The sequence below is a fragment of the Tenrec ecaudatus genome, chromosome 10 (genome assembly GCF_050624435.1).
Source record: "Tenrec ecaudatus isolate mTenEca1 chromosome 10, mTenEca1.hap1, whole genome shotgun sequence".
Taxonomy (NCBI): domain Eukaryota; kingdom Metazoa; phylum Chordata; class Mammalia; order Afrosoricida; family Tenrecidae; genus Tenrec; species Tenrec ecaudatus.
Genome location: NC_134539.1, coordinates 84,589,639 through 84,613,102, shown reverse-complemented (window position 1 = coordinate 84,613,102; position 23,464 = coordinate 84,589,639). Strand labels below are relative to the sequence as shown.

General features: G+C 50.1%; 3 protein-coding genes across 3 annotated transcripts; 2 read left to right on the top strand and 1 right to left on the bottom strand.

Moving 5' to 3' along the window:
- The first annotated feature begins 719 nt into the window (after nucleotides 1–719).
- On the top strand, nucleotides 720–15,269 carry FXR2 (FMR1 autosomal homolog 2). Its single transcript, XM_075560865.1, has 17 exons — nucleotides 720–1,187; nucleotides 6,167–6,219; nucleotides 6,551–6,644; nucleotides 7,052–7,123; nucleotides 7,223–7,371; nucleotides 7,564–7,657; nucleotides 8,051–8,167; nucleotides 11,509–11,679; nucleotides 11,882–11,960; nucleotides 12,329–12,438; nucleotides 12,644–12,730; nucleotides 13,011–13,233; nucleotides 13,411–13,608; nucleotides 13,695–13,895; nucleotides 13,992–14,087; nucleotides 14,189–14,289; nucleotides 14,598–15,269. The coding sequence occupies exons 1-17, from the start codon at nucleotides 1,107–1,109 to the stop codon at nucleotides 14,691–14,693; spliced, it is 2,022 nt and encodes a 673-aa protein (XP_075416980.1). The 5' UTR covers nucleotides 720–1,106; the 3' UTR covers nucleotides 14,694–15,269.
- A 1,578-nt stretch (nucleotides 15,270–16,847) lies between these two features.
- On the top strand, nucleotides 16,848–18,408 carry SOX15 (SRY-box transcription factor 15). Its single transcript, XM_075560864.1, has 2 exons — nucleotides 16,848–17,377; nucleotides 17,993–18,408. The coding sequence occupies exons 1-2, from the start codon at nucleotides 16,848–16,850 to the stop codon at nucleotides 18,141–18,143; spliced, it is 681 nt and encodes a 226-aa protein (XP_075416979.1). The 3' UTR covers nucleotides 18,144–18,408.
- Nucleotides 18,409–18,697: 289 nt separating this feature from the next.
- Nucleotides 18,698–23,347, bottom strand: MPDU1 (mannose-P-dolichol utilization defect 1). The gene is made up of 7 exons (XM_075560863.1): nucleotides 23,079–23,347; nucleotides 20,569–20,634; nucleotides 20,020–20,152; nucleotides 19,682–19,767; nucleotides 19,464–19,582; nucleotides 19,226–19,336; nucleotides 18,698–19,027 (listed from the first exon to the last, which is right to left on the bottom strand). Exons 1-7 carry the CDS (start codon nucleotides 23,179–23,181, stop codon nucleotides 18,902–18,904), a joined length of 744 nt encoding a protein of 247 aa, XP_075416978.1. The 5' UTR covers nucleotides 23,182–23,347; the 3' UTR covers nucleotides 18,698–18,901.
- Between the last annotated feature and the right edge of the window lie 117 nt (nucleotides 23,348–23,464).

Genomic DNA, 23,464 nt, shown 5'->3' with positions numbered 1-23,464 from the left:
TCCCCTAGTCGCCATACTCCTTAGCAATTGAATTTAGCAGGAATTCTGTATTTCCTCAGCGTTTAGATAGCACGTTTTCTGCCCATCTAACCTAGACGTCCTGATATTGCCGTGAAATTATTCGGAAACGTTCCATTACGTGCATGATCTGGATCCCGTAGTAATCAGTTCAAGACAGAAACCATGACTGTTAAATCGCCTACATAACACAAAGTTATGGGAGCTGAAAAGAGATTCGAAACACGCTTGAATACAGCGCACGCGCACCAGGCACCCCGCCTGTCGACTTTTTTCCTTTCGGAGCGTGCGCACCGAGAAAGACAAAGGTGAGGAAAGTGACCAGTCATTCAGGCGCATGCCCATCCCTAATTTGTCCAAACCCAGAGGGGCTCCCAGTGGTGAGGTGGGTGTAGCCTGACCAGGAGCAGCCGCCATCCAATCCGATCGAGCGAGCCCGGTCCCTCCCATCCCACGATTGGTTAGCTCAGTGTTGTGGGGCGGGGCAAGGAAGAGAGCGAGTGTGGAAGTGGGTGGGGGGGGGCCGGCAGGGCGAAGAAAGCGAGCGAGCTCGTTCTGCGCAAGTGCGAGCGAGCGACCGGGAGGGGGCGTGAGAGAGTGGAAGGGAGCGTGGAAGTCCCAATGCGCCGGCGAGCGCGAGCGGGGTCGCCAGCCTTGACGCTTGCGCCGTGGCCCTCAGGGCCCCGCGCGCGGCGGGCGGGTGCCCGGTGCGCCTGCGCAGTAGACGGCGGCGGCAGAGGGAGGTAGAGGCCGTGGAGCGGCAGCGGCAGCCGCGGGTCCTGGCACTGAGGCAGCAGCGGGGGCAGCGGCGGGCGGAAGCTGAGGTGACGAAGGCAGCGGCGGCGACCGCCGTTTCCCTCACGGTGGCGGAGACCAAGGCGGCGGCGGCGGACGGGGAGCGGCCCGGCCCTGGCCCCCTGCTCGTTGGCTGTGGCAGGGCCGCCGTGGGGCCGGCCCGGCTCCCGCCCCCCGCGGCTCCCCCTCCGGCTCCTCCCCCGGGGAGACGCCGAGGGCCTGGCCCGGCGCGGACTCAGACCAGTGCTGCAGCCGCCGCCGCTGCCGGGGGAGTCGGCGGCGGTGGCAGCGCCATGGGCGGCCTGGCCTCGGGGGGGGATGTGGAGCCGGGACTGCCCGTCGAGGTGCGCGGCTCCAACGGGGCCTTCTACAAGGTGAGGCGGCGCGCCGGCCGGGGACACCCGCCTTTAGCCCCCTCCCTCCGCCGGGCTCCGGAAGAGCGGCCCGGATCGAGCCGAGCCCTGCCCGGGCCTTGGGACCGCCGACCCACGCCCCCACCCTCGGCCCTCGGGGAGAGATCCCTCTGGGAGTTGAGCTGCCCCTCTTGTCCCTGACCCCTCCGTTACACCTGCTCTTCTCCCCCAGCGGGCGAACACGACTAGCTGGGCATTGTTGTGTCGCCCCCGCGTCCCCGGCTCGCCGAAGACGTGGCCTCAGACCTACGGATATCATTTCTCCCCAATTCGAGCACACGTCGAATTCTCTTTATTCTCCCTCATTACCCCTCTGGGAAAGGGCTGCCCCAGACCAGATGCCTTTCACCTGCCGCAGAGACCTCTGCCCACTGGCTCTGGGAAACCCAGCCCAGCCCACTTTCATCTGATAGCCCTGCTCCCCACCCAGGGAGGAACGGTCAAACTTCATTTATGGCCTGTGGCATCTCTGACCTCAGAACTCTCAGTTCTTCCTTTCCAGTTGCCATCCTGTCAGAAGGTGGCATCTTTCCCCAGGTTTCTCACCCCGCCCCTTTAGTCTTAGACCAGCTCAGCTGGTACCCTAGTCTACCCCGGGATGAACTTGGCCTTCCTGATCTCCTTGCGACCTCAAGTTATGTTGAGATCGTTCTTACATGTAATTTCTTGAGGTTGTAAGAGCTTCAGATTCGAGTGTTGAAAGGGGAGCACACGGGGATGCCTCCCGTTTATCCTCCTCTTAAAGATTTCCACTTTAACCAGTCTTCTGGCTAGCTCTTCCAATTTGGGGCTCTGATAGTATTTTTTTTGGAAGAAGAGGAGGACTACCTTTTAAAGATCCTTGCTTAGTTTGCACCCACCCCTGCCCCCTTTCAGGATTTTGATTCCATGGGACTTGGTTTACTGATCCCTCTTGCTTTTTCCCATTTGTATTAAGCCAGGGGGAGACCACAACCCTTCCTTCTTCCCCGGATTCTTCTTTGTGTGACCACTGTTATCCTGAACCCCGTTGGACTTTTTGCCAGAAATTGCTCCAGAGGCTTTCATTCCTCCCTGAGGTGCTGGGGAATTGAGATCTTTTTTTGGCATCACTTTCCAAAAGATTCCCCTATCCTTCACATTCAGTCAAGGTTGGGTTTTTTTTCTCCCCATTTACAGTAGGTTTTTCTACCGTCGTGCCCTTGGAAATGACTTTTTCCACCTCTGTGAAGTCCTATCTTTAAGCTGGAAAGGGTCTCATTCATATTTGCCATTAGAATGAATGGTTTCTGCTCCAGCTTCAATCGACAAGTTCAGTGTAATCATTTTGCAACTAGTCTACATGACTGTCTTATTTCTGCCATCCCTTTTCCTCGGATTTCTGTTAATGCCTAGTGACTGTGGGGACCCCTATTTGTCTATCTTAGCCACTTGATTTGAATTTTTGGTTTTTATCCTGAGGTTTTGAGGTCCTGTGGTATTCAAGGCACCACCTTACTCTATCATATCTACCTAAAAGATGCTCCAGCTGATCTGACATTTTTTCTCCTGAATATTTCCCTACTCTTGGGTGACATTTTCTTCAAGCTTGCCCCATAGCATTTCTGTTTTCTTTGGCAAAAAAAATCTTAATTTCTTTCTGGTTCTGATGGAGCATTCTTGTCTCTCATATTCTTTCCCCCAAATTGGTATTGCCTTTGTTGAAATGCTCTTCCTTGTAAGATATTAGCCTCGTTTCCATCAGTCCTTCATCTAGGCCCACCCAGCCCTCGAGTCTCAGATCTAAAAGAAGTGATTCTTAAAATGAGTCTGAGATCAAGATAGGAAGTGTGGGAGCCATGCATACATGGGCAAGATGAAATCTCCAGTTCAAATTCGCTGTGTGATCCTGTTGGGAAGGGCGATGTTTACCACATAGAAGTAGACAACAGATGCGGAATCTTTTTATTTCTTCTGGGGGCTATGGCAAAGATGGACTTTTGAATGAATTGGTGATACTTTGTCTTAGTAGAATTGGAGTTGAGCTAAAAGCTAGGTAATGTGGATTTTGTCTTGTCTACGTTAGCCTTTCTGTCCCATGCCTTGGTTAAAAACAACAAATTCCTAAATTCACATTAATCTTTTCTCAATTCTTGGTGCCATATAGATACTCAGCCATTCTGACTTTGCTGTTGATTTAATATTCATGACTCAGCACGCTTAAGTGTTGGTCAAGGAATATTTGTATTGTTTCTAGAGCTATAAATTTGTGGAGGCCTCTTCTCTCTCAGAATTTAGAGCTTTGATTTTCTTTTGAGATTGAATGGTAAAAATCCGATCTAGGATTCTTGTTCTATCAGAACTTAAATGTATTTTATTGTTTTAAAGTTTGTAATCTTAAAGATTAAAAAACCTATTCACCTTCGAGAACACAGTGATCTACCTTTTCAGATCTTGCCTTGATATCCTAACTTCCTTTTTAAAAAAAGTATATCATCCCAAATTTCAACCTATGATTTTTACCTAAATTCTACCTACTTTTCTCCTAGAATCTCCTCCTTTTAAGAAATTATACTGTGGTAAAGTAGGTGTTTACAATTTCCCTTTTTTCTTTTGAGACCTAAGGACGAGAATCAGAATATAAGTTGAAAGATGGGGACTAATTTTGTGTCTCCTAACTTGAAGAATTGAAATATCAAATGAAAGGAACCCAGGACTCTCCTCTCTCCCTGGTCCTAGACACTAGAAGCAAACTAAGTCATCCTCTGGGTCGCCCCAGCCCTCCTTGCCTGCTCGTCTTCTCAATGAGCATGGACTGAGCAGAACTGGGAATGCACTTCCCACCACTGGCATGCTTGGAGGCAAAACTAGTATCTGGGGTAATGTAGGTGGAATTAGGAAACAGTGACTAGATTGGAATGTGAAGGTGGAGTGGGAGCCCTTTTGGGAGAATATTTGGAAGTAAAAGATGTGGTATAATGACAAGTGATGGTTGAACTCCTGACAGATGCCAGGGTTGTGGCTGTCTTCTGAGGTCTTCATTCTTGCCTTATTGGAAAATGCCAGGGGAACATTGATATCTCATCTTGAGGACCAACTTTAGGATTAAACCTTTTGTGAACTAGTGTGTTTTAGGAGTGGGAGACATGATGAAAGTGTTAGACAAGTGCTATTCCCCATCTGTCTCTTCTACTTCTGTCGCATCTCCAAAATGTTTTCAGAGTACCTAACTCTTGAGAAACTATTGCTAAAGATTCAAGACAGACGTTTTGGGGAAAGATTTGGATCAGGTCAGAATGAAGAAGCTGCTGCTTGAATTGTTCTAGACATCCAGGCAGACTTTACAAAGGAGAGAGAAGGGATAGAGGATTAGTAGTTGTGAAAGGAGGGAATGAAAGGGAAGAACTCATGGAAAAGGGGACTTGGGCAAATAGTGAGTCTTAAGTCTCAGGAGTCTTGAGTGGAAACAGTAGGGATGGGTACAGAAGAGGATGGCAGAAAGTGTTTTTCACTCCTAAGCTTGTTTTTATCCTCAGTGCAAAGCTTAAGAATAGTTCCAGGGTATTGAGACTTTTAATATTCTTAAAAACAGCTTATTGAAGTATAAGTGGTACGTAGTGAGGATACTATGGTAATTTTGATCGATGTATAGGATGGAGAAACCATAAGAAAATGATCTTTTCTTCACCAGGCGCTGATCTACTTTGTTGCAATACATTGTTTGCACTGCCTGGTTTTTGACAAAGGTGAAGCATTCTTTAGTGAAGAAAGAATAGTCCTCCACAAATGCCCACAGCCATTCAGTTGATTCCAATTCAGCAACCTGGTAGGACAGAGTAGAACTGCCCCTTGGGAATTCTGAGACTGCAAAACCTTTATGGGAGCAGAAAGCTTAAAACAACACAGTAAAAATGATACCAGTTTATAAAAATAAACTTCTCACCATAGAAAAATATACAAAATTCAACTCAAAATGGATCCTAGACCTAAGTGTGAAACAAAACGCTAATAATGCTAGAAGAAAACAGCAAAAACCTTTGTGGCCTTGGATTAGGCAGTGATTTCTTCGATCGGAAACCAAGAGCATAATCCACAAAAACAAATTAATTGTACTTTACCAAAATTAGAAAGCTCTCATTTTGAGTATGTGAAAACTGGGAAAGGTGGAAGAATTGGGTTGAACAGGTAAGCCTCTGCAGAGAAGCTGGCTCAGCTCTGTTACCATTCTTGTTCTTGCCTTTGTCACTGTCTAGAGATCGGGGTTTTCTGTGCATTTTATTTTCTCAGCATTTTCCAGCACACAGATTATCTGGCATCTCAAGTCATTATTTTTCCTTCTGTAGACTGTGTTTATAATTTTGAACTTTGTTCTTGTAGACCTCAGGTGTGGGGCACCCAGTAGTGCAGGTCCCTGGCTGAATTGGGGCGCTAGACCTTTCCCCGTCAGCTCCTGCTGTCCCCTAGGTGTGTGGGACAGCCTCACACTGTCTCATGGGATATTCTTAGCCTTGCTGAATGCTGCTGGTATTTTAATGGAACTCTGGCAGGCTGCTCAGCACAACAGGAACCAGATAGGGAGAGCCCTGTAGGAGCGCAGTATACCCTCCAGTGTCCAAGGTGGTCTGATGCAGGTGGTGCTTCCCCATCTACTTAATTCTTGTTCCTATTTCTGGACTTTTTTTTCCCTTTATCATCTTTCCATGTCATTATCATTTGCATGCCTTCTCTCTACCTCAGCTTTGATATGGGGAGCTTCAAAAAGTTGATGGAAAAATGGAATCGGGGATAGTGAAATTTCTTTATGAAATTTTTGAAGCCTTCTGGTATTATTTCCACAACATAGCTTTCTGGGCCCTGTCATCAGATTGTGTGTGCTCCCATCTAAAACTCAAGTTTTTTAGATGTTCCCTTGATGGCTGAAATAATGGTAAATAATTTGCTTCCCCCTCCCCCTTTGTTTTCCACCCTAAAATCTTTTCTAGGGCTTTGTGAAGGATGTCCATGAAGACTCTGTCACCATTTTCTTTGAAAACAAGTAAGACTTGGGAATAGAGAATCCAGCATTCTAGGTCCTAGCAGGAGAGTGGAAAGAGGTGGGCGACTGAGTCCTGTAAGGCATGTAATGGGTTTGGGTGGACATCCTAGGAAGGTCCCTGGAGAGAAGAGGGCCTGAGAAGTTGGTGAGGATGCGGCCATTTCATCCCAGCCTTTGGTCTTAGCCCGTGAATGAAGATCATCCTGTGGAGTTAGGCCTGGGGTTTACCAGGGAGGGTGGGACCGCTACTAGGGGAGGCAGTAATGTCTTCTTGAAGAAATGGGCAGTTCTGTCAATCTGAATAGCCTTTCATGTCAGGTTTTCCTTGCAGCTGGCAAAGTGAAAGACAAATTCCTTTCGGGGATGTCCGGCTACCCCCTCCAGCTGACTATAATAAAGAGATCACGGAAGGGGATGAGGTCGAGGTAAGAGCTTACAGAGTCTACATTTTAGAAATGCCATGTTCCCTAGGATTTTACGACGCCTGAAACCAGGGTTCTAGATTTCCCTTTGGCTGGTTTATACGTCTTCTGTTTCTCTTCCCCAGCTGAGCTGTCACATTAAGCAGTGTAGCCTATAGAAATGTAAAGTGCAAAGCCACCCCTGTTGTGACCAAGTGCCCCATTTCAGAGAGTTCACCTTTCTTGTGCTTATGATAACAATCTAGAACACACTGGTTTCCGATTCTTATCCCCCTGCCCCTCAGATTTTTAATGATCAACTTTGGTTTCCTTTACCTTGAGCTTAGGAAGTGTCCCAAACATCTTAATGCTTTTCTCATTCTTGATGTTTTTGGATTGTTTTATCACTTTTTTTTTCGATTTCTCTTCAGGTTTATTCTCGAGCCAACGAGCAGGAACCTTGTGGCTGGTGGCTGGCGCGGGTGCGGATGATGAAAGGAGATGTGAGTGACTGAGGCCTTCAGAGAACTGTTGAAGCAAATTTTTTGGTCATAGAAAAGTAGGAGGAGCTAATCTCACAACTTTGCTTTTGCCTCTGCTAGTTCTATGTTATTGAATATGCTGCCTGTGATGCTACTTACAACGAGATTGTCACCCTGGAGCGGCTTCGGCCAGTCAATCCCAACCCTCTTGCAACCAAAGGCAGCTTCTACAAGGTCACCATGGCTGTTCCTGAGGATCTGAGAGAGGCGTGAGTCTTAGGGATATTGGGAGTGGGAGTTTTCCTTGACTGTCTTTGTTTACATTCCCAATATCTGTCCTTGTTCAGTATGTTGTTTCTCCTTCCTCCTGCCCCTGTATTTTTACCTATAGCCCTTCCCTTTTCTTATCCTTTCTCCTTTAAATCTTTCATGCCCACTGAGCACTTTCATTTTTGTTGTAGCTGCTCCAATGAAAATGTCCATAAAGAGTTCAAAAAAGCTTTGGGAGCTAACTGCATCTTTCTCAACATCACAAATAGCGAGCTGTTTATTTTGGTAAGTTTGTTCTGACCCAATTTCACAGAAGCCCTTTCAACCGTCCAACCCCCAACCCCCACCCGCATTTTAAGCCCCTTTGTGAAAAGGGAGGAACTAAAATGTTATCTTTTTTTGTCAGAAGGAACTTTATTGTTCTTGATCTCTGCTGGCCCAGGTAGCCCTACCTTTCCTTATACTGCCTCTCAAGTATGACTAATTTTTTTATTACGTGGTAACCATATTGCATCCTGAACTGAGGGCGCGCCTATGGATATTAGGACTCTCAAAATAGACGTTCAGTTCTCCCCTTGTGCTTACTCCTTGCTTGTACCCCAGAACCACATCCCCTTAGGCACCCAGATAGCAGGCCCTTGTGACTGCGAATCTGTTGTCACTGTTTTTCTTTCTCAGTCAACCACTGAAGCCCCCGTGAAGAGGGCATCACTGCTGGGTGACATGCATTTTCGAAGCCTGCGCACCAAATTGCTGCTTATGTCTCGGAATGAAGAAGCTACAAAACACCTAGAGGTAAGTTTGGCTCTGCTTCTTATTGCTGATTGCTTCTATTATTCTCTCATCTTTCATTCATAAGCTTATGTTGACCAAGCAAAAAAGTCTGTAAAGTCTTTCTGGGCCATTAAAGTTGGTTTGGGTGTGGAGGTCTACCCGCCATGGCAGAGCTCCTTCATGGCATAGTGTTGATTTCAAACTTTATTTAGCCAAGGAACTTTAGGACCGAGTGATTTTAATTGGGCACAATGCATAAGACATCAATCGCAGCTATTTTAAATAGGAAAGAGGGTGGCTTTTACTTAGCACTCCCAGATGGCCCTGGAAAACAAATGCTTTGTGAGATGCTTGGAAACCCTTTGTAAACTGGAAGCCCACTGGAGTTGGAATCCTAATTCTTGCTTTGCCAAATAATTAACCTTAAATTCGTCATCCACAGCAATGAGACAGGAGAGATGGTTTCTCTCGTCTTTTTGAGTTTTGACATTGTCTGATTGGCCCCTTTTTCTAGGTTCGATACCATTCTAAATGAGTAGGGCTTATGTGTGCATGTGGGCACCCTCCACTTCCACTTATCACGTGAACCAATTTAATTGCTTCTGGAGCTTTTCTCTAAGTCTGTACAAATTGTGTGTCATGGTAATCTTTTACTTCTCCAAGGGAGGATGCTGTTCATTGCACTGGCAGTTAAAAATTGCACCCTTGCTCCTGATAATACAAACGCTGCCTGTCCAAGTACTCATCAAGCAGGGGTCTTAAGGACAAAGGTGGAAGCGTCTGCTACCAAAGCACTTGGTGGTATTGATCTGTGGGGCGAAGCACCAGATAGGCTACGTTGCCATAGGTGCAGGTCTTAAAAATAGTGCCGGTTTTGGTTTTAGTTTTTTTTAGAAGATATTTTACCTTTAAAATGTCTCATTAAAATATAAACACACATTGGGCATGAAATAGTTACAAAATAATTAGAATAATACCCAGATGCCCTTGTACTAATCTGACTGGGTTTTTTTTCCCTTTGTTTTCAACCCCTGGCAAACTTCTCTAGAAAACTTTTGACCATCTCTAGATGTTTTTTCCTTTCTCGTCCTAAATCCTTTGTTTTGAGCATTCACTCTTCTCTTCTTGCCACCTGTAACAAGTCCTTGGTATAATCAAACCCCATCAGTCAGGGAAGTGGGAAGTACTGGATTGTGTCCTGGGATGGTCCCTGTCAGCCTTGCTGTTTGGTGCTACCTGTGTCTTGGGATTTGGGGTGGGAGAGGATGAGGCTGTCTGCGCTCATCAAGAGTTTATAGCCTAGGGAAACCTTAGATGAGGATCACTGTGAGCTAAATCAACTCAGTGGCAGGGGTTTGGTTTGGGGTTAGGATTTGGGACTCACTTTTCAAGTCTCTTCCTTGTCTTCTTACACCTGAGTCCAGGATGCCTCAAAAGTGACTCAGAATTGATGTGAATGAATGTACTGTGTCCCAGAGGCTTGCTTTCTGCTCTTCCTCTTTGGAACATTTTATTGTGTTGAGGTGAAATTATTTCGCCTCAGATTATTTTCCCATTCAATAATTTAGTACAATTTGTTCGGCCACATCGGTTGCTATTCTGGCAATCGGTCAGTGGGCCATCTATTTCCACGCTACCTTTTCTGTTTCCTTCCCTCCAGTTTCCATGCCCCTCTTGTGCCTTCTCATCTTGGTTTTTGGCACATGTTGCCAGTTTGGTTTGGTTTAGTGCACTGGTTCTCAACCTTCCTAATGCCACGACCCTTTAATACAGTTCCTCATGTTGTGATGACCCCCAACCATAAAATTATTTTCTTTTTTAATCATTTTGTTGGGGGCTCGTACAGCTCTTATCACAGTCCATCCATACATTCATTATGTGTCAAGCACATTTGTACATTTGTTGCCATCATCGTTCTCAAAACATTTGCCTTCTACTTGAGCCCTTGGTATCAGCTCCTTTTTTCCCCCTCTTTCCCTGCTCATGAAACCTGGATAATTTATAAATTATTATTATTTTGTCATCTTACACTGTCCGATGTCTCCCTTCACCCACTTTTCTGTTGACCCCATGGAAGAGATTATATGTAGGCCCTTGTAATAGCTAGAAAGGGGGCTTTCTACCCCACCTTTTCTCCACCCTCCTGGTATCGCCACTCTCACCACTGGTCCTGGATTCCGTGTTTCCAGTTCCTATCTATACCAGTGTACATCCTCTGGTCTAGCCAGATTTATAAGTTAGGATTGGGATCATGATAGTGGAGGGGGAAGGAAGCATTTAGGAACTAGAGGAAAACTATGTTTCATCGTTGCTACACTGCACCCTGACTGACTCATCTCCTCCCACAAAATTATTTTTGTTGATACTTCACAACTGTAATTTTGCTACTGTTATGCATTAGGCGACCCCTGTGAAAGAGTCGTTTGACCCTCCCAAAGGGGTCGCAACCCACAGGTTGAGAACCGCTGGTTTAGTTGATAGTTCTAAGGAGCACATCCCTTTAGGTGTTAATATTTACTAGGCCAATCTATTTGGCTGAAGATGAGCTCAGAGTGGGTGGCTTAAGCTTCATCTTGCAAGGGGATTAGTAGCTTGGGAGTTCATCAGTCTGTGCCAGTCCAGTAAGTCTGGTCCTTTAATGAATTTGAGTTTAGTTTTTTATTTTTGTCCCATTGTAATCAGGACCTTTATTGTGTGCTCGGTCATAGTGGTTGCTCGTGGTGGTGGGACAAGCCACATCTAATTTCTTAGGGTGGGTCTGTGTGGACAATAACTTCATCTTGAGTCTTCAGTTTCCTCTTACCCCTGTGCTACAAACGGGAAGAAACCAGTAGAAAGCCAATGCAAGCTTTGAAGACCCCCGAGCCTACTCCCCAGGCTGTTGTAGAAACTTTCTGCCTCTTTTCAGCCCTTGCTTGGGAGGAAGGAGGACTTGATACTAATTTGAACAAGGTAATGCTCCTTCTACTTGTATTTTACTTTTTGGAAAGAACTTTCATAGCAACCTTGTTTAATCGCCTTGGTGCGCCTGAGTCATTGAGCAGATCACAGAATGGCGACCATAGAGTATGCTTTGTGCAGGATGACACAGCTGGATAGTATGAGCCAAATCCAGAACTGGGTGCCTCCCAACCCAAACCATTGGTATTTAGCCAGGCAGAGTGGAACTAACAGCCCCTGAACTTTCCACAGTGGTCCTAAGTGGCCAGCAGGCATCAGGGTGGTCCTGATTTCCTTTCACATAGTTTTCAGTATTTTAAGTTATACAAAAAGTTAGGTGCAAGGACAGGTGTTCTTAAATTTAGACCTACCCATCACCCCACTTGTGCCCAAGTGATTCCTGGGATGACTTTTCTTTTCAGACAAGTAAGCAATTGGCAGCAGCATTCCAGGAGGAGTTCACAGTCCGAGAGGACCTGATGGGCCTGGCAATTGGGACTCATGGTGCCAACATCCAGCAGGCCCGAAAAGTACCTGGGGTGACCGCCATTGAGCTGGGTGAAGAGACCTGCACTTTCCGCATCTATGGGGAGGTCAGCCAAAGATCCCTGTTCTTGGTCCCTTTTAGGTGAGAGAGAGGGGTGGTGGAGGTCAACGTAAAAAGGACTCGGGTTACGTTGACCTCCTTCTCTTTGATGGTCTCACATTTCCCCAATGAGCAAGCGTGGCAGGATGAACATGATTTGAAGTCCAGGCACCTTACTGTAGTAACGACGCCCTATTTTTGCTCCTTAGACTCCTGAGGCATGCCGGCAGGCCCGAAGTTACCTTGAGTTTTCTGAGGACTCGGTGCAAGTGCCCAGGAACCTGGTCGGTGAGTTGGGTGTATGGATACAGGAAAGAACACCGTTGGGGACCAGATGTGAGTCTTAAGTGACTCTAGGCTTTTAGCCAGGGATTGGCACCTCCCCATGTAGTGCCCATGTCATAAGAACGGAACAAGTAGTTCATAATAGAATTGATTAAAAACATCTGAGTAAATATTTAGGGATTGTAGTATTTCATCCTATGAAAATTCCACAAAAATCTAGAAGCAGGAGAGAGCGAATTAAGGGAACCCCTGTATAGAAGGGGGGTGAGACCAGAAGGTGACTTATATTAATATGTTTTACTGTTCATTCTTTCATTTAAAAACACCCCCACCCCACCTCAAAGAGCCTAATTTCTCCTTTACCCACTTAGGCAAAGTGATTGGAAAGAATGGGAAAGTGATCCAGGAGATTGTGGATAAGTCTGGTGTGGTGAGGGTCCGCGTGGAAGGTGACAATGACAAGAAGAACCCCAGAGAGGAGGTATGGGAGACTTGACTTCCAGGAGTAGATGAGAGAATTCTCAGTCATTCTCTGGAGACTTTTCTGCCTCTGGTAGATGTAGAGCCCATGGGGGCGGGGGGCTTTCTTAGGAGATGGGGGGGGCTTTCTTAGGAGACGGGGGGGGGGGCTTAGTCTTCCTTTCATTGTCCTTTCTGATTCATCTTGTCTTCCCTCTGATCACCAGGGAATGGTGCCCTTCATATTTGTTGGCACCCGAGAGAATATCAGCAATGCTCAGGCTCTTCTGGAATATCATCTCTCCTACCTGCAGGTATCTGGTCAAAAATTCTGGAAGAGGAAGTATGTGGTGACCACAAGGGAACTAAGACTGCTCATGCATAGTTAGGTGTTGTCTGTCTCTTGTAATAACACAAGAACTTGGGTGATAGGGGCTGTGGGGCTGAATCCTAGAATTTTCCTTCTTTTATTCTTGAGAGCTTAGGTAGGTAGGAATCAAGGTGGATCGGGTCACAGAGAAGCCAAAAGGTTTGTCCATTGATCCCATGCCTACTCCTCGTTGACTGTCTTCTGTCTTCCACTGCTTTAACCAGGAGGTAGAACAGCTTCGTTTGGAGAGGCTACAAATTGATGAACAGCTTCGGCAGATTGGACTGGGTTTTCGCCCTCCTGGGAGTGGACGGGGCAGTGGTGGCAGTGACAAGGCTGGCTATACCACTGATGAGAGCTCTTCCTCTTCCCTCCACACCACTCGAACCTACGGGGGCAGTTATGGGGGCCGTGGCCGGGGCCGGAGGACAGGCGGGCCTGCCTATGGTGAGACTGTTAGGCAGGGGGAGGGCAGGAGTGGAGGCTTGGGGAAAAGGATGGTGGGAATGAAGAAGTGATTGGCTGGGGACCTGAGTGATGAGTGGCAGAATTCTTCCCATTTGGGGGCTCTGATGTATCCTGGAGTGGGATGAGTGACCCTGACAACCCCGCCTTTACCTTCAGGCCCGAATTCAGACCCATCCACAGCTTCCGAGACTGAGTCGGAGAAGAGAGAGGAGTCCAACAGAGCTGGACCTGGCGACCGAGATCCCCCAACCCGGGGGGAGGAAAGCCGGAGGCGGCCAATTGGGGGTCGAGGTCGGGGACCTCCATCTGCCCCCCGGCTCACCTCGAGATATAATTCTTCATCCATTAGCTCAGGTATGAGACAGCTGACTTTGTAAATCGGGGAAAGTGGGGGCCAGGATTGGACACCTGACTCCGAACTCCTTTTTTGCTGCAACCAGTGCTGAAGGATCCCGACAGTAATCCGTACAGTCTATTGGACACATCGGAACCCGAGCCCCCAGTTGATTCCGAGCCTGGGGAACCACCCCCAGCAAGTGCCAGGCGCCGCCGTTCTCGCCGCCGCCGCACTGATGAAGACAGGACTGTCATGGATGGAGGCCTGGAATCAGACGGGGCCAGCATGACAGAGAATGGCCTGGGTGAGGGGTGTGCCTGGGACCTGAAAAATAAAGGGACGACAAGAATTGAGGGAATGAGTGATTGGGGTACATGACTCCCTTTTTCTCTGCCCACAGAAGATGAGTCAAGACCCCAACGTCGGAACCGAAGCCGCCGCCGTCGGAACCGTGGTAATCGGACTGAAGGTTCTGTCAGTGGAGATCGCCAGCCAGGTGAGCTAACCCTGAGGGACCAGAGTCCTTCCTCAGCTGAGATTGTAGGGGCTGGATTCCTGAGTTCCTTTTTCCAACTCTTGACCCTCTGCCTTTCCCAGTGACTGTGGCTGACTATATCTCACGCGCAGAGTCACAGAGCCGCCAACGACCAGCCCTGGAGCGGACTAAACCCTCAGAGGACTCGCTTTTAGGACAGAAGGTGGGCAGGCAACATGTCATTTTTTTACCTTCCCTCCCTCAGCCCTTGTGTTTAGGGGGCTTCAAAAAAAAAATTCAAAGCAGTCTCTTACTGAATTGCAGCAAGGGCCATGTCTGGAAGAGTCTAGACTGCCGACTAGTGGTGCAGCGAGGGAAGCTGGGTTCTGATTGTCTGGCTCCCAGAGAGTGCTTTTAGATCCGGTAGCCAGATGCTAGGAGAGCTTACAGTGGCAAATAGTGTCTGTGATACATATGAATTTCTGTTTCAATGCCGGTTTTTCTCCATTTTCTTTCCTGCCTTTTCCTCAGGGTGACTCTGTCAGCAAGCTTCCTAGGGGCCCCTCTGAGAATGGGGAGTTCTCTGCCCCCATGGAGTTGGGTAGTTTGGTGAATGGGGTTTCATAAAACCTCCAGCTCGCATCCCTCCCGTCTCCATTTCGCTTGCTGCCCAACACCATGGCCCTCACAGGCCCGACTGACCTGCGCTGGAGCTACTCTTATCTAGGGGGGTGGGGGGTGGCACAGCAGCTTGGGTCCCCCCCAACCTCCAGGAGCTAGTGGAGGGATGTGTAACAGGGTCATACCCTCCTCCCTCTTGTCCACCCTCCCCCCTGGGTGAGGGGAGCCTCTCCTTCCCCATCAGACTGGATGTGCCTTTATCCTCTAACGCCCCAATCTCTCTGAACACCCCTATTCTCTGCCTGTTGGTGGGGGGTGCTCCTTGACCCACCCATATTTGACAATTCAGGGGGGTTCCCCTGCTATCCCTCCTCCCAACCTGTACCGCCCATTTCTGGGGCCTCATCACTGTGGAAGACGGGGATAGTAAGGATCTAAGTGGGTGGGAGGCATGGGGAAGGTTTTGGAGTAGAACCAGGGGCGTGTATGAAGGGGGGTGACAAGGTCCCCTAGGGGGAGGGGGGAGCTAACCTTGTCTGGTGGTTGAGAAGGCGTATTTATTTTTCACTGTACAGTATTTAAAAAGAGAATAAAAAAAATTCAAATGGCTTCCTTGTGTTTGTGCCTTTCTGGTTCCTCCATATTCCCTCTCTCTGGGACTGACCTGTCCTGCCCCCTGACTTTTCTTCCCCAAGGATGGTCTTTCTGCTGGGATTTCTCGAGATTCCTAAATCCCCCAGTTGGGTAGGGAGCCAGGTACCCTCCCTGGTTCCCAAGAATGTGGCTAGTACTTACTCCCCTCCCCCACATGGCTTTGGACCACTCCTGTACCCTGAGTCACAGCTCGGGCTAGGTGGGGCTGTTCAAAGTTGGAGCCATTCCTGCTAACAGTTGGAGAGCGCCAAGGAGCTGCTTAATCGGATTAAAAGAGGCCTGTGGCCTGGGCTGGGCCCTGGGCAGAGTTCCCTCCCAAGATCCCCTAGAACCCAGGTGTCCTGCCCTCATTTTCAGCTGGATTTCAGCACCCATGTCATCTTGCTGTTTAGCTTTTAGGAGTTGTGAGATAGAAACTTGGCCCCTGTGGATAGTAAACCTAGGTCTAGGGGCTAGTTTTCTTACCCTGGACCACACCGGCTGGGTGACTCAGGAAATGAAAATGGCCTCCCTCCTGTTTGACTTTCTAGCCCCAGAGGCATGCTGGGAGATTGAGGCTCCAGAGGCACAAAATCAGCTAAAGTACGGTTGGGTGTCCAGTGTTCTTCCCCAGTGCCCTTGCACAGCCCAGACCTGAGGGCTTTTGGTCCTTTGAGCTTGATCTCATTGTGGGAAAGGATTGACTTTAAATGACCAGTGCTTAAGAAGGGGGAAGGAGTCGCCCAGAAGTTAAGCACTGTGCTGCTAACCAAGAAAGGCCAGCAGTTTAAACCCACTGGCTGCTCCGCGGGGAAGAGGTGGCAGTCCCAGCCTTCAAAACCTCTAATAGGGCCGTTGTGTATCAGCACCCACTCCTCAGCAATGGATCTGAAGGGAGGGAAGGCCATTTCCATAAAGCAACGCCTGGGGCCTGGGTCTTGGGTGGAGCGGTGGGAATGGCACCCTAAGGGCAAGTGTTGGGGGCTGGGAGGATCCGGACGCCTGGGCTTGCTTAGGGGAGGGGGAAAAGTTGGTGTCCTCGGGGGCGTGGCCTTCTGGGAGGGGTTGGGCGGAGTCTCTAGAAGAGGTTCCCAGGTCGGCTTTGCCAGCCGCAGAAGTGGAGTTTCGGAGCTGCACCTGGGCCGCATCACCGGCAGCTGCTGGCACCCCGGACCGGGCGCGCGAAAGGACGGGTTGCTGCTTCCACCTGAGGTATGTGGGGTCACCAGCAGCAGCAGGGGCTTGATGGGGGGTCCCTTAGAGGCACGTGATAAGGGGTCTCAGCCTCTCCAGTTGGGGTACCAGCCAACGGTTTGTGTTCTCTTCACAGGGTGCCGACGGACTGGCAGCAGGGCCTCCATTGGAAGGACTGAGTTTTTTTTCTGGGGCACAAATGTTTCCGTAACAATTGCAGACTAGGAAGGCCGCTGTTTTTGACAACTGCACTTTAGGGAGCAACGGTTCACTTGGGAGGGCATTTGGTACACCGCTGTACGCCCTCTTCGGGCTTCCCCTCCCAGCCACCCCATGTCCACCCCCAGCGCCTCACAGGATCAGGCCTGGAGCCTGGAGCTTCCCTCCCCCGTGGCACTTTCCTCGCCTTCGGGGTCTCCGGAGCCCGAGGGTGCTGGCAGCCCGCGGGCGCCCGCCGGGCTCGCGGTGGCCAAAGTGAAGCGGCCCATGAACGCGTTCATGGTGTGGAGCTCCGCGCGCCGCCGCCAGGTGGCGCTGCAGAACCCGAAGATGCACAACTCGGAGATCTCCAAGCGCCTGGGCGCGCAGTGGAAGCAGCTGCGCGACGACGAGAAGCGGCCCTTCGTGGAAGAGGCCAAGCGGCTCCGGGCCCGGCACCTGCGGGACCACCCGGACTACAAGTACCGGCCGCGGCGCAAGACCAAGAGCCCGGGCATCGCGGCACCACACTTTGGCCCCAGAGGCGGCAGCGTGGCCCACGGCGGCCCTGCCTGGGGACCAGCTTATGTGACCACCCAGGGTACCAGAGGCTTCGGATACCAGCCCCCCAACCATTCCACCACCTACCTGCCCGGAAATTATGGGTGAGTGTCTTGGGGATAACACGGTAAGGGAGGAGATGCCCGTGCCGGAGAGTTCTGGTGGCCCCGGGTTGTCCTAGAAGCCACCTCGGTCCTTGTGAATTGGGCTAACTGCAATGTCAGCAGTTTGAAACTACCAGCTGCTTGGGGCCGGGGAGACGAGGCTTTCCCCTCCTGAAAGTAGTCTTGTTTGGAAACCCACTGGGACACGGCTACTCTGTCCTAGAGGGTCACTAAGAGTCAGGGTGGATTCCATGGTGGTGAGTTTGCTTTTGGAGTTTTGATGTCGGACCTCAGGAGGTCTGCATATCTGGAGGGCGGTTCCCAGCTGTCCTGGCCTGTGTGTGACCCAGCTTCCTCTCCTAGCCTTGGGGACAAGGGGAGGCCAAGCCCAACTCTGTTCCTTCCTGGCCACGGCCCCAGAAAGAGGAAAACAGCTGCAGAGCACGCAAGGCAAGCTGCCTGAGCGTGCCCCAACACGGGCCAGGTTCGGGTTCTGTACCTGGTTATATCCGGGGTGGGTGGCAGCAAGCTGCACGTCTGCTTGCCCCCACAGTGTTGGGGACCCACGCTGTATGCAGGGAGGCTCCCTCTAATCCCATCCCTTTCTCTTTTCAGCACTTCACCTTGCAAACTCGAGTCCTCTGCATCCTGGCCCCTCCCTCAAGGCTGCCCAATGCTCCCAGCTGAGCTGATCACCCCTCATAACCCCTACAGACCTGCGGCTGACCTTCCCACAACCTACAACCCTCCCCTAACCTACCTTTAACCCGTGGACACAGACCACCGGGAAGAACCATACTCTGCCCCCAGGCTGCAAACCCTTTTGGTATTGGGACCATTCCCCTCAAAGGCAAGAGCATTGTGATCCTCCCGGAGCCAGCAGAGGGAGCCCACAAAGGTGCCAGCCATGCAAAGGGCCCCCATTTTCCTGCTTGTAGAAGACAGAATTGAGGTCACCCTTCAGCAGAGCCCCATTAAGTTCTGTGATTTGTGTGTGTTTGAGACATTTTTTTTCCTGATTAAACCCTGTCTCAGTCTGTACTCCATCCCGGCTCCCTGCTCACTACTGCAGCAGGAACTAGAAAGATCTCCACCCCCTTCCACCAGGACCTGCCAGTGCAGGAGCCTCCTCACCCCACCCTGGGGCCCTGCCTTAGTCATTCTGCCCCCCTTTCTTCAGCCCAGTACTGGGGTCCAGGAGACAGCCAGATTGCAAAGGGGAGGGGGTAAAGCAGCTGCAAGCCTCTAGTGTCGCTGCCTAGCTTCTGCCCCTGTGGGGTCACACGGGAAGGGAAAAGGCATATTAGCCTGGACTAGCTGTTAAAGGGGACTCGAAGATGATTTAATTGAGAGGGACGTGAACAAAGTTCATTAGCTGTCAGAATGTAAGCTTGAAAATCCAAGTATTGTAAAAACCACCTTCGTTCAATTGTGGAAGCGGGTGACGGTTTGGGGTCCCACCAGCAGACCCGGCTCAGGTGGAGGGGGTGGCAGGAGGCTGGGTGACTTAGTGGGCTCCCAGCCCTACTGTTCCTTTTTCTGCCTGTGGGGAGTCTTGGCATTCCAGTAATAGAGGAGCTGTGCTGTGATGATGCCATTGCAGAGGGAGGAGACCACAAAGGTGCCAGCCATGAGAGGATCTCCCGTTTCCTGCATGTAGAGGACAGAACTAAGGTCACCTTTCAGCAGAGACCAAGACCCTGTTCCCCTGAGGATGAAAGATTCCAGAGAAAAAAAAAAAAGATTAAAAAAAAAAAAAAGAAAGAAAGATTCCAGAGAAGGGCCTTAGCCCTTACCTGGAGTAGAAAATGAAGTTCAAGGGCTTTCTAGTTGAAGGGCTATACTCACCTGAATGGAGGTGAAGATCCGGGCCAGAGAGCCCCCAAACAAGAGGAAGACCGTGATGGCCGAGAGCTGACCTGTGTGCCCGTTGTAGTAGTTTGAGGTGGCCTGGAGCAGCTGAGGGTGGAGTTGTGAGCGTTGGTTTCCTCGTGTGACTCTCAAGGTTGTTTACACTCATGCACCCTAGTCAGTCACACCTCTACCTGCCCCTCCCCGCCAATCCTTCCCCTGGCCTGGTACTCACCCTGCCCCCTACCACAGCAGGCACGTTGGAAGCCTGGAGCCAAGTGACCACAGCCAGCGGGGTCAGGGGCGAGAGCAGCAGCAACAGAAGCAGGGTGTAACAGACTAGGAAAGTGACTCCTGGGGGTCAAGGAGAGAGGGGCTGTTGACCTCTCCCAAGCCTCAGGTTCCAAAGGTTCCCAGAGTTGTTCCCCACAAACCCCAGAAGCCCCTCAGCACCTTTCACAGTCTGCCCCCTGTAGTGCAGGACCAGGAAGCCAATGGTGAGTGTCTGGAGCATCAGGAAGAGGGCTTCACCCCAAGAGCTGCAGAGTGGAGAGGTGGGAGAAAGGCCGGCCTCAAACACGGCAGGCAGAGAGGCTCCATGTCTCCCTCCGTCTAAGTACCATTCTCAGGGTAGCCCTGCTGCTCTTCCTGATGTTCTTGGGATACTGACCTCTTTTGCCTCCATAGAAAGGCACTCTCAAGGACTAGTTTTCCAAGAGGGCTGATGCTTTCTGGCCCTTCCACTTCCCTCGCCCTACCCCTGATGAAGGTGTGGGCATGTGCCCCCTCACCTGAAGGGAAACTTGTTGGTGATGCTGTACACCATAGTTCCAGTCAAGGCCACTAGCTCCAGCATGATCGACCGAAGACTCAGCCCTTCTGCACTCTTGGCGCCCACGATTTTAAACACCTGGGGCAGTTTTACTGGGGAAAAGATGGGAAGGGTTGAGACTCTTGCATTCATTGGTAGTCTGCCTACCCAGCTGATTGGGAAGCATGCTACTCCCACTTGCAGGTAAATGGCCACTCTCAACATCCGTGCCCTATTCCACCAAAACAAAAAAATCCAAACTTAACTGCCATCCAGGTGGTGCCAATTCATAGTCACACTAAAGAACAGGGTTTTTGAGCTGCCCCTGTAAGTTTCTGAGACTAACTTGGATAGCACAAAGTCCTGTCTTTCTCTTCAGCTGATCAGGCCTCGAAACAGCTGACCTTGCAGTTATCAGTTCAATGCACAACCACCTACTTGACCAAGGCCCCAGCCCCCAACTCCAGTTAAATGAGCCCTCTCACCCAGACCCATCCCGATAGCAAGGAAAGGAAGTTGAAATACATACCCAGTAGGGAAGCAGATACAATGCCCAGCCCCAGGCCTTTGCTGAGGAGAATCTTGAGGCAAGGGACTGGAAAGAAAGAAGTCAATAGGGAGGAGGCTTCCAGTGGCAGCCCAGGGGTTATGGGAAGTACTCTGAGGTGCAGCCCTTCCCTGGGACCTGACACACCCACAAAGAGGCCTAGAGCCATCTCACAAAACTCACTGCCATCTAGTCCCTGATGACTAGATGCCCTGCAGCAACCCTACAGGGCAGGGTAGAACTGCCCCTGGGAGTTTCTGAGAAGGAATCTCACAGTAGAAAGCCCTGTGTTTCCCTAAAGCAGCGGTTCTCAACCTGTGGGTCTGACCCTTTGGGAGTCCAATGACCCTTTCACAGGAAAACACTTAGGCACTGAGACACCGCTTTGCTCCTCTATCCCTCTCCACGTGGTTCAACCCACATGAGTACCAGGTGTGAAGACTTACCCATGCTACCCCATGCTTCAGGACAATATTTCATTTGTCATTAGAAATATTTTACAATTATAATTATATATTGTTTTTGTGATTTATCACTATGCTTTTTATCACTATGCTTTAATGATGTTCAATTTGTCACAATGAAAGCACATCCTGTGTGTCAGATATTTACATGATGATTCATAACAGTAGCAAAATGACAGTTATGAAGTAGCAATAAAAATGTTATGGTTGGGGGTCACCACAACATGAGGAAGGTTGAGAGCCACTGCTTCAAAGGATTAGATTTCGGTTAGCAGCCCAATTCGTAATCTCTATGTCAACAGGGATCCTGGGAGGTAGGTCTGGGCCCTCTCCAAATCATCTAAAGTTCAAAGCAGCCTTTGCCATAGTTTCCTCTCACTCCATCCTCCATGGCCCACACACTAACATCTACACTCCTGGGCAGAGCTCCTAAAGTTCCCAAGGTTAAAGTGGAGCACTCCCCAAGAAGGGGAAAAAAGGGAACAAGTTCACTGCTATCCAATAGTTTCAGCTTTATGTGACAGAACTGTTTCACAGGGTTTCTTAGTTGTAATTTGTGTAAAAGCCAATGGGGGAGGCTTTTCTTTTGCCTGTCAAACCACCAGTATTTGAAGCCAAATGATCTACATCCTTGTGGTTCACCTAATTCCCCGGGGCCCTGGCTTTATTTCTCTTCTTGAGCAACTTTGTCCTCTTCACAGGTCTTCTCTCTCCAAGGGCAGGTGTCTGGATCTCTTACTCCTAAACCCAAGGCCCCATTGTTCCGAGAGGCCTGGGCCCCATCCAGGGACTCAATCCGCCTTTCCATGTCTTGCACTCCAAGCTCTGAAGTCTTCCTCTCAAGGAGCTTTGACCCAGAGGGCTTCAGGGTTTCATGGGCCATAAAGCCAGCTGAACTTCCCCCAAGGGGAGTTGACACAAAGCGACTGGGCAAGGCTCCCTGCAGGGTGGGGTGGGGGTTTCTTGTTAAGTTGCTTCATAGGTAGGAAATAGAAGGCAGGTTATAAAATTAGGTAGCGAACAAATGTAGAAATTGAAATAGAAATGAAAAGATCTGGCCAGTGCCTTTAAAGGCTTGATACGTCATAGGATTTGAAGTCTCCACAAAACATTACATTTACAAAATGTCTATACTACACACCAGACCCTTTCACCATGGAAACCGTTTCATAGGCCTCTGGAGGGGGTTATGTCGGAGCTAGGTCAGGGAAAGCTAGAGAAGGTAACCCGTGCTGTCAGAGTCAACTCTGGTTTATGACACCATCAGCAGTCTTAACTCCTATTCTCCACTTCATCGCTAGGCTGGACTACTCATTGCAATGGCTACACAGAGTTCAGACAATATTCATGAGTAAAGGGTTTTATTAAGGAAATGAACAGGTTGTCATGCAAGTGAAAAGTAAGAGTCGCTCATAGATAAGATGTGTTAGTTTCTCCAGGGCTGTTAACAGACGCCACAGGGGCGGGCCACTCACCTGCAAGGCTCTAAGGAAGACATTCAGCTCAAGGTCCGAGGGTTAGCAAACCCCGCTCCCCCAATTTAAGTGCCCAGAGGTACCCCACAAGCCAGCCTCCGGCCCCAAGGCATTCCTCCTCACTTGCCCTGTGCGCCGGGAAGCAGCCCCAAGGAGGGGAGAATTTTATTTTATTTTCGGATGTGAGAATTTTAATACTGGATTTTCTGCAAGCAGGTTGCCGGGCTGTTCTTCCTGAAGGCGGAATGAAATCGAACCACGCTCCTAAAGATTCGGATAGCTACCAGAGCTTCGAGGAACTCGGCCAGAATCTGCTTTGTTTTGTAAAACCTGACGCTTTGCCTTTTTCACCGTCGCGAAAGACCAAAGGAGCGGTAGGTGCTTCACAAAGAAGTCACCCGTCGGCGACTCCTTCCGCCCGAACATGGCGCCCCCCGCCTGTGGCCTGAGACACTTCCGCCCCTCTCGGGATGACTTCCGGGCGGGGTCCTCAGTCACCCCCTTATAGTCCGAGCCCGCGCGGCCGCAGCCCTGACCTCACGCCAGCACTCACCGTGCAGCAAGTCCCACTGGACGAACAGCCGGTCGTAGCATTTCTCAGGCAGCAGCAGCGGCACGAGAGCCCGCCTCAGCGCGCCGTCGCCCTCGGCCGTCATGTTGGACTCGCTTCCGCCAGGCCCTGCAGCGCGGCGCGGGCGCGCTCTGCGCACGCGCGCCGGGACCCGCCGCCCGCCCCTTCCCTGGAACGCCCCGCGTTCGCCGCTCTCGATTCCACCACCGACGCGAGCGGGGTGCGGTGGCTCTGCTTCCAAGACCTGGTTTCGCACGCACCCTGCCGTTCGAACTTGCCAGCGCGCCGAAGCGCCGCGCCTGCGCAGTGACGGCTTTCGTGCCTTTGTTTACGCTTCCATTTCCGAAGCGAGACTTGGCCCCCACGCC

What these genes read in the sequence shown, in the direction of transcription:
- FXR2 (XM_075560865.1), top strand. Translation starts at nt 1,107, where the DNA reads ATGGGCGGCCTGGCCTCGGGGGGGGATGTGGAGCCGGGACTGCCCGTC. An exon ending in CCTGAGGATCTGAGAGAGGC is followed by an intron (nt 7,372 to 7,563) that starts GTGAGTCTTAGG and finishes TTTTTGTTGTAG; the next exon opens with CTGCTCCAATGAAAATGTCC. An exon ending in AGAAGAACCCCAGAGAGGAG is followed by an intron (nt 12,439 to 12,643) that starts GTATGGGAGACT and finishes TCTGATCACCAG; the next exon opens with GGAATGGTGCCCTTCATATT.
- SOX15 (XM_075560864.1), top strand. Translation starts at nt 16,848, where the DNA reads ATGTCCACCCCCAGCGCCTCACAGGATCAGGCCTGGAGCCTGGAGCTT. An exon ending in TACCTGCCCGGAAATTATGG is followed by an intron (nt 17,378 to 17,992) that starts GTGAGTGTCTTG and finishes TTCTCTTTTCAG; the next exon opens with CACTTCACCTTGCAAACTCG.
- MPDU1 (XM_075560863.1), bottom strand. Translation starts at nt 23,181, where the DNA reads ATGACGGCCGAGGGCGACGGCGCGCTGAGGCGGGCTCTCGTGCCGCTG. An exon ending in CCAGTGGGACTTGCTGCACG is followed by an intron (nt 20,635 to 23,078) that starts GTGAGTGCTGGC and finishes CTTTCTTTCCAG; the next exon opens with TCCCTTGCCTCAAGATTCTC. An exon ending in CTGCTGTGGTAGGGGGCAGG is followed by an intron (nt 19,337 to 19,463) that starts GTGAGTACCAGG and finishes CTCCACCCTCAG; the next exon opens with CTGCTCCAGGCCACCTCAAA.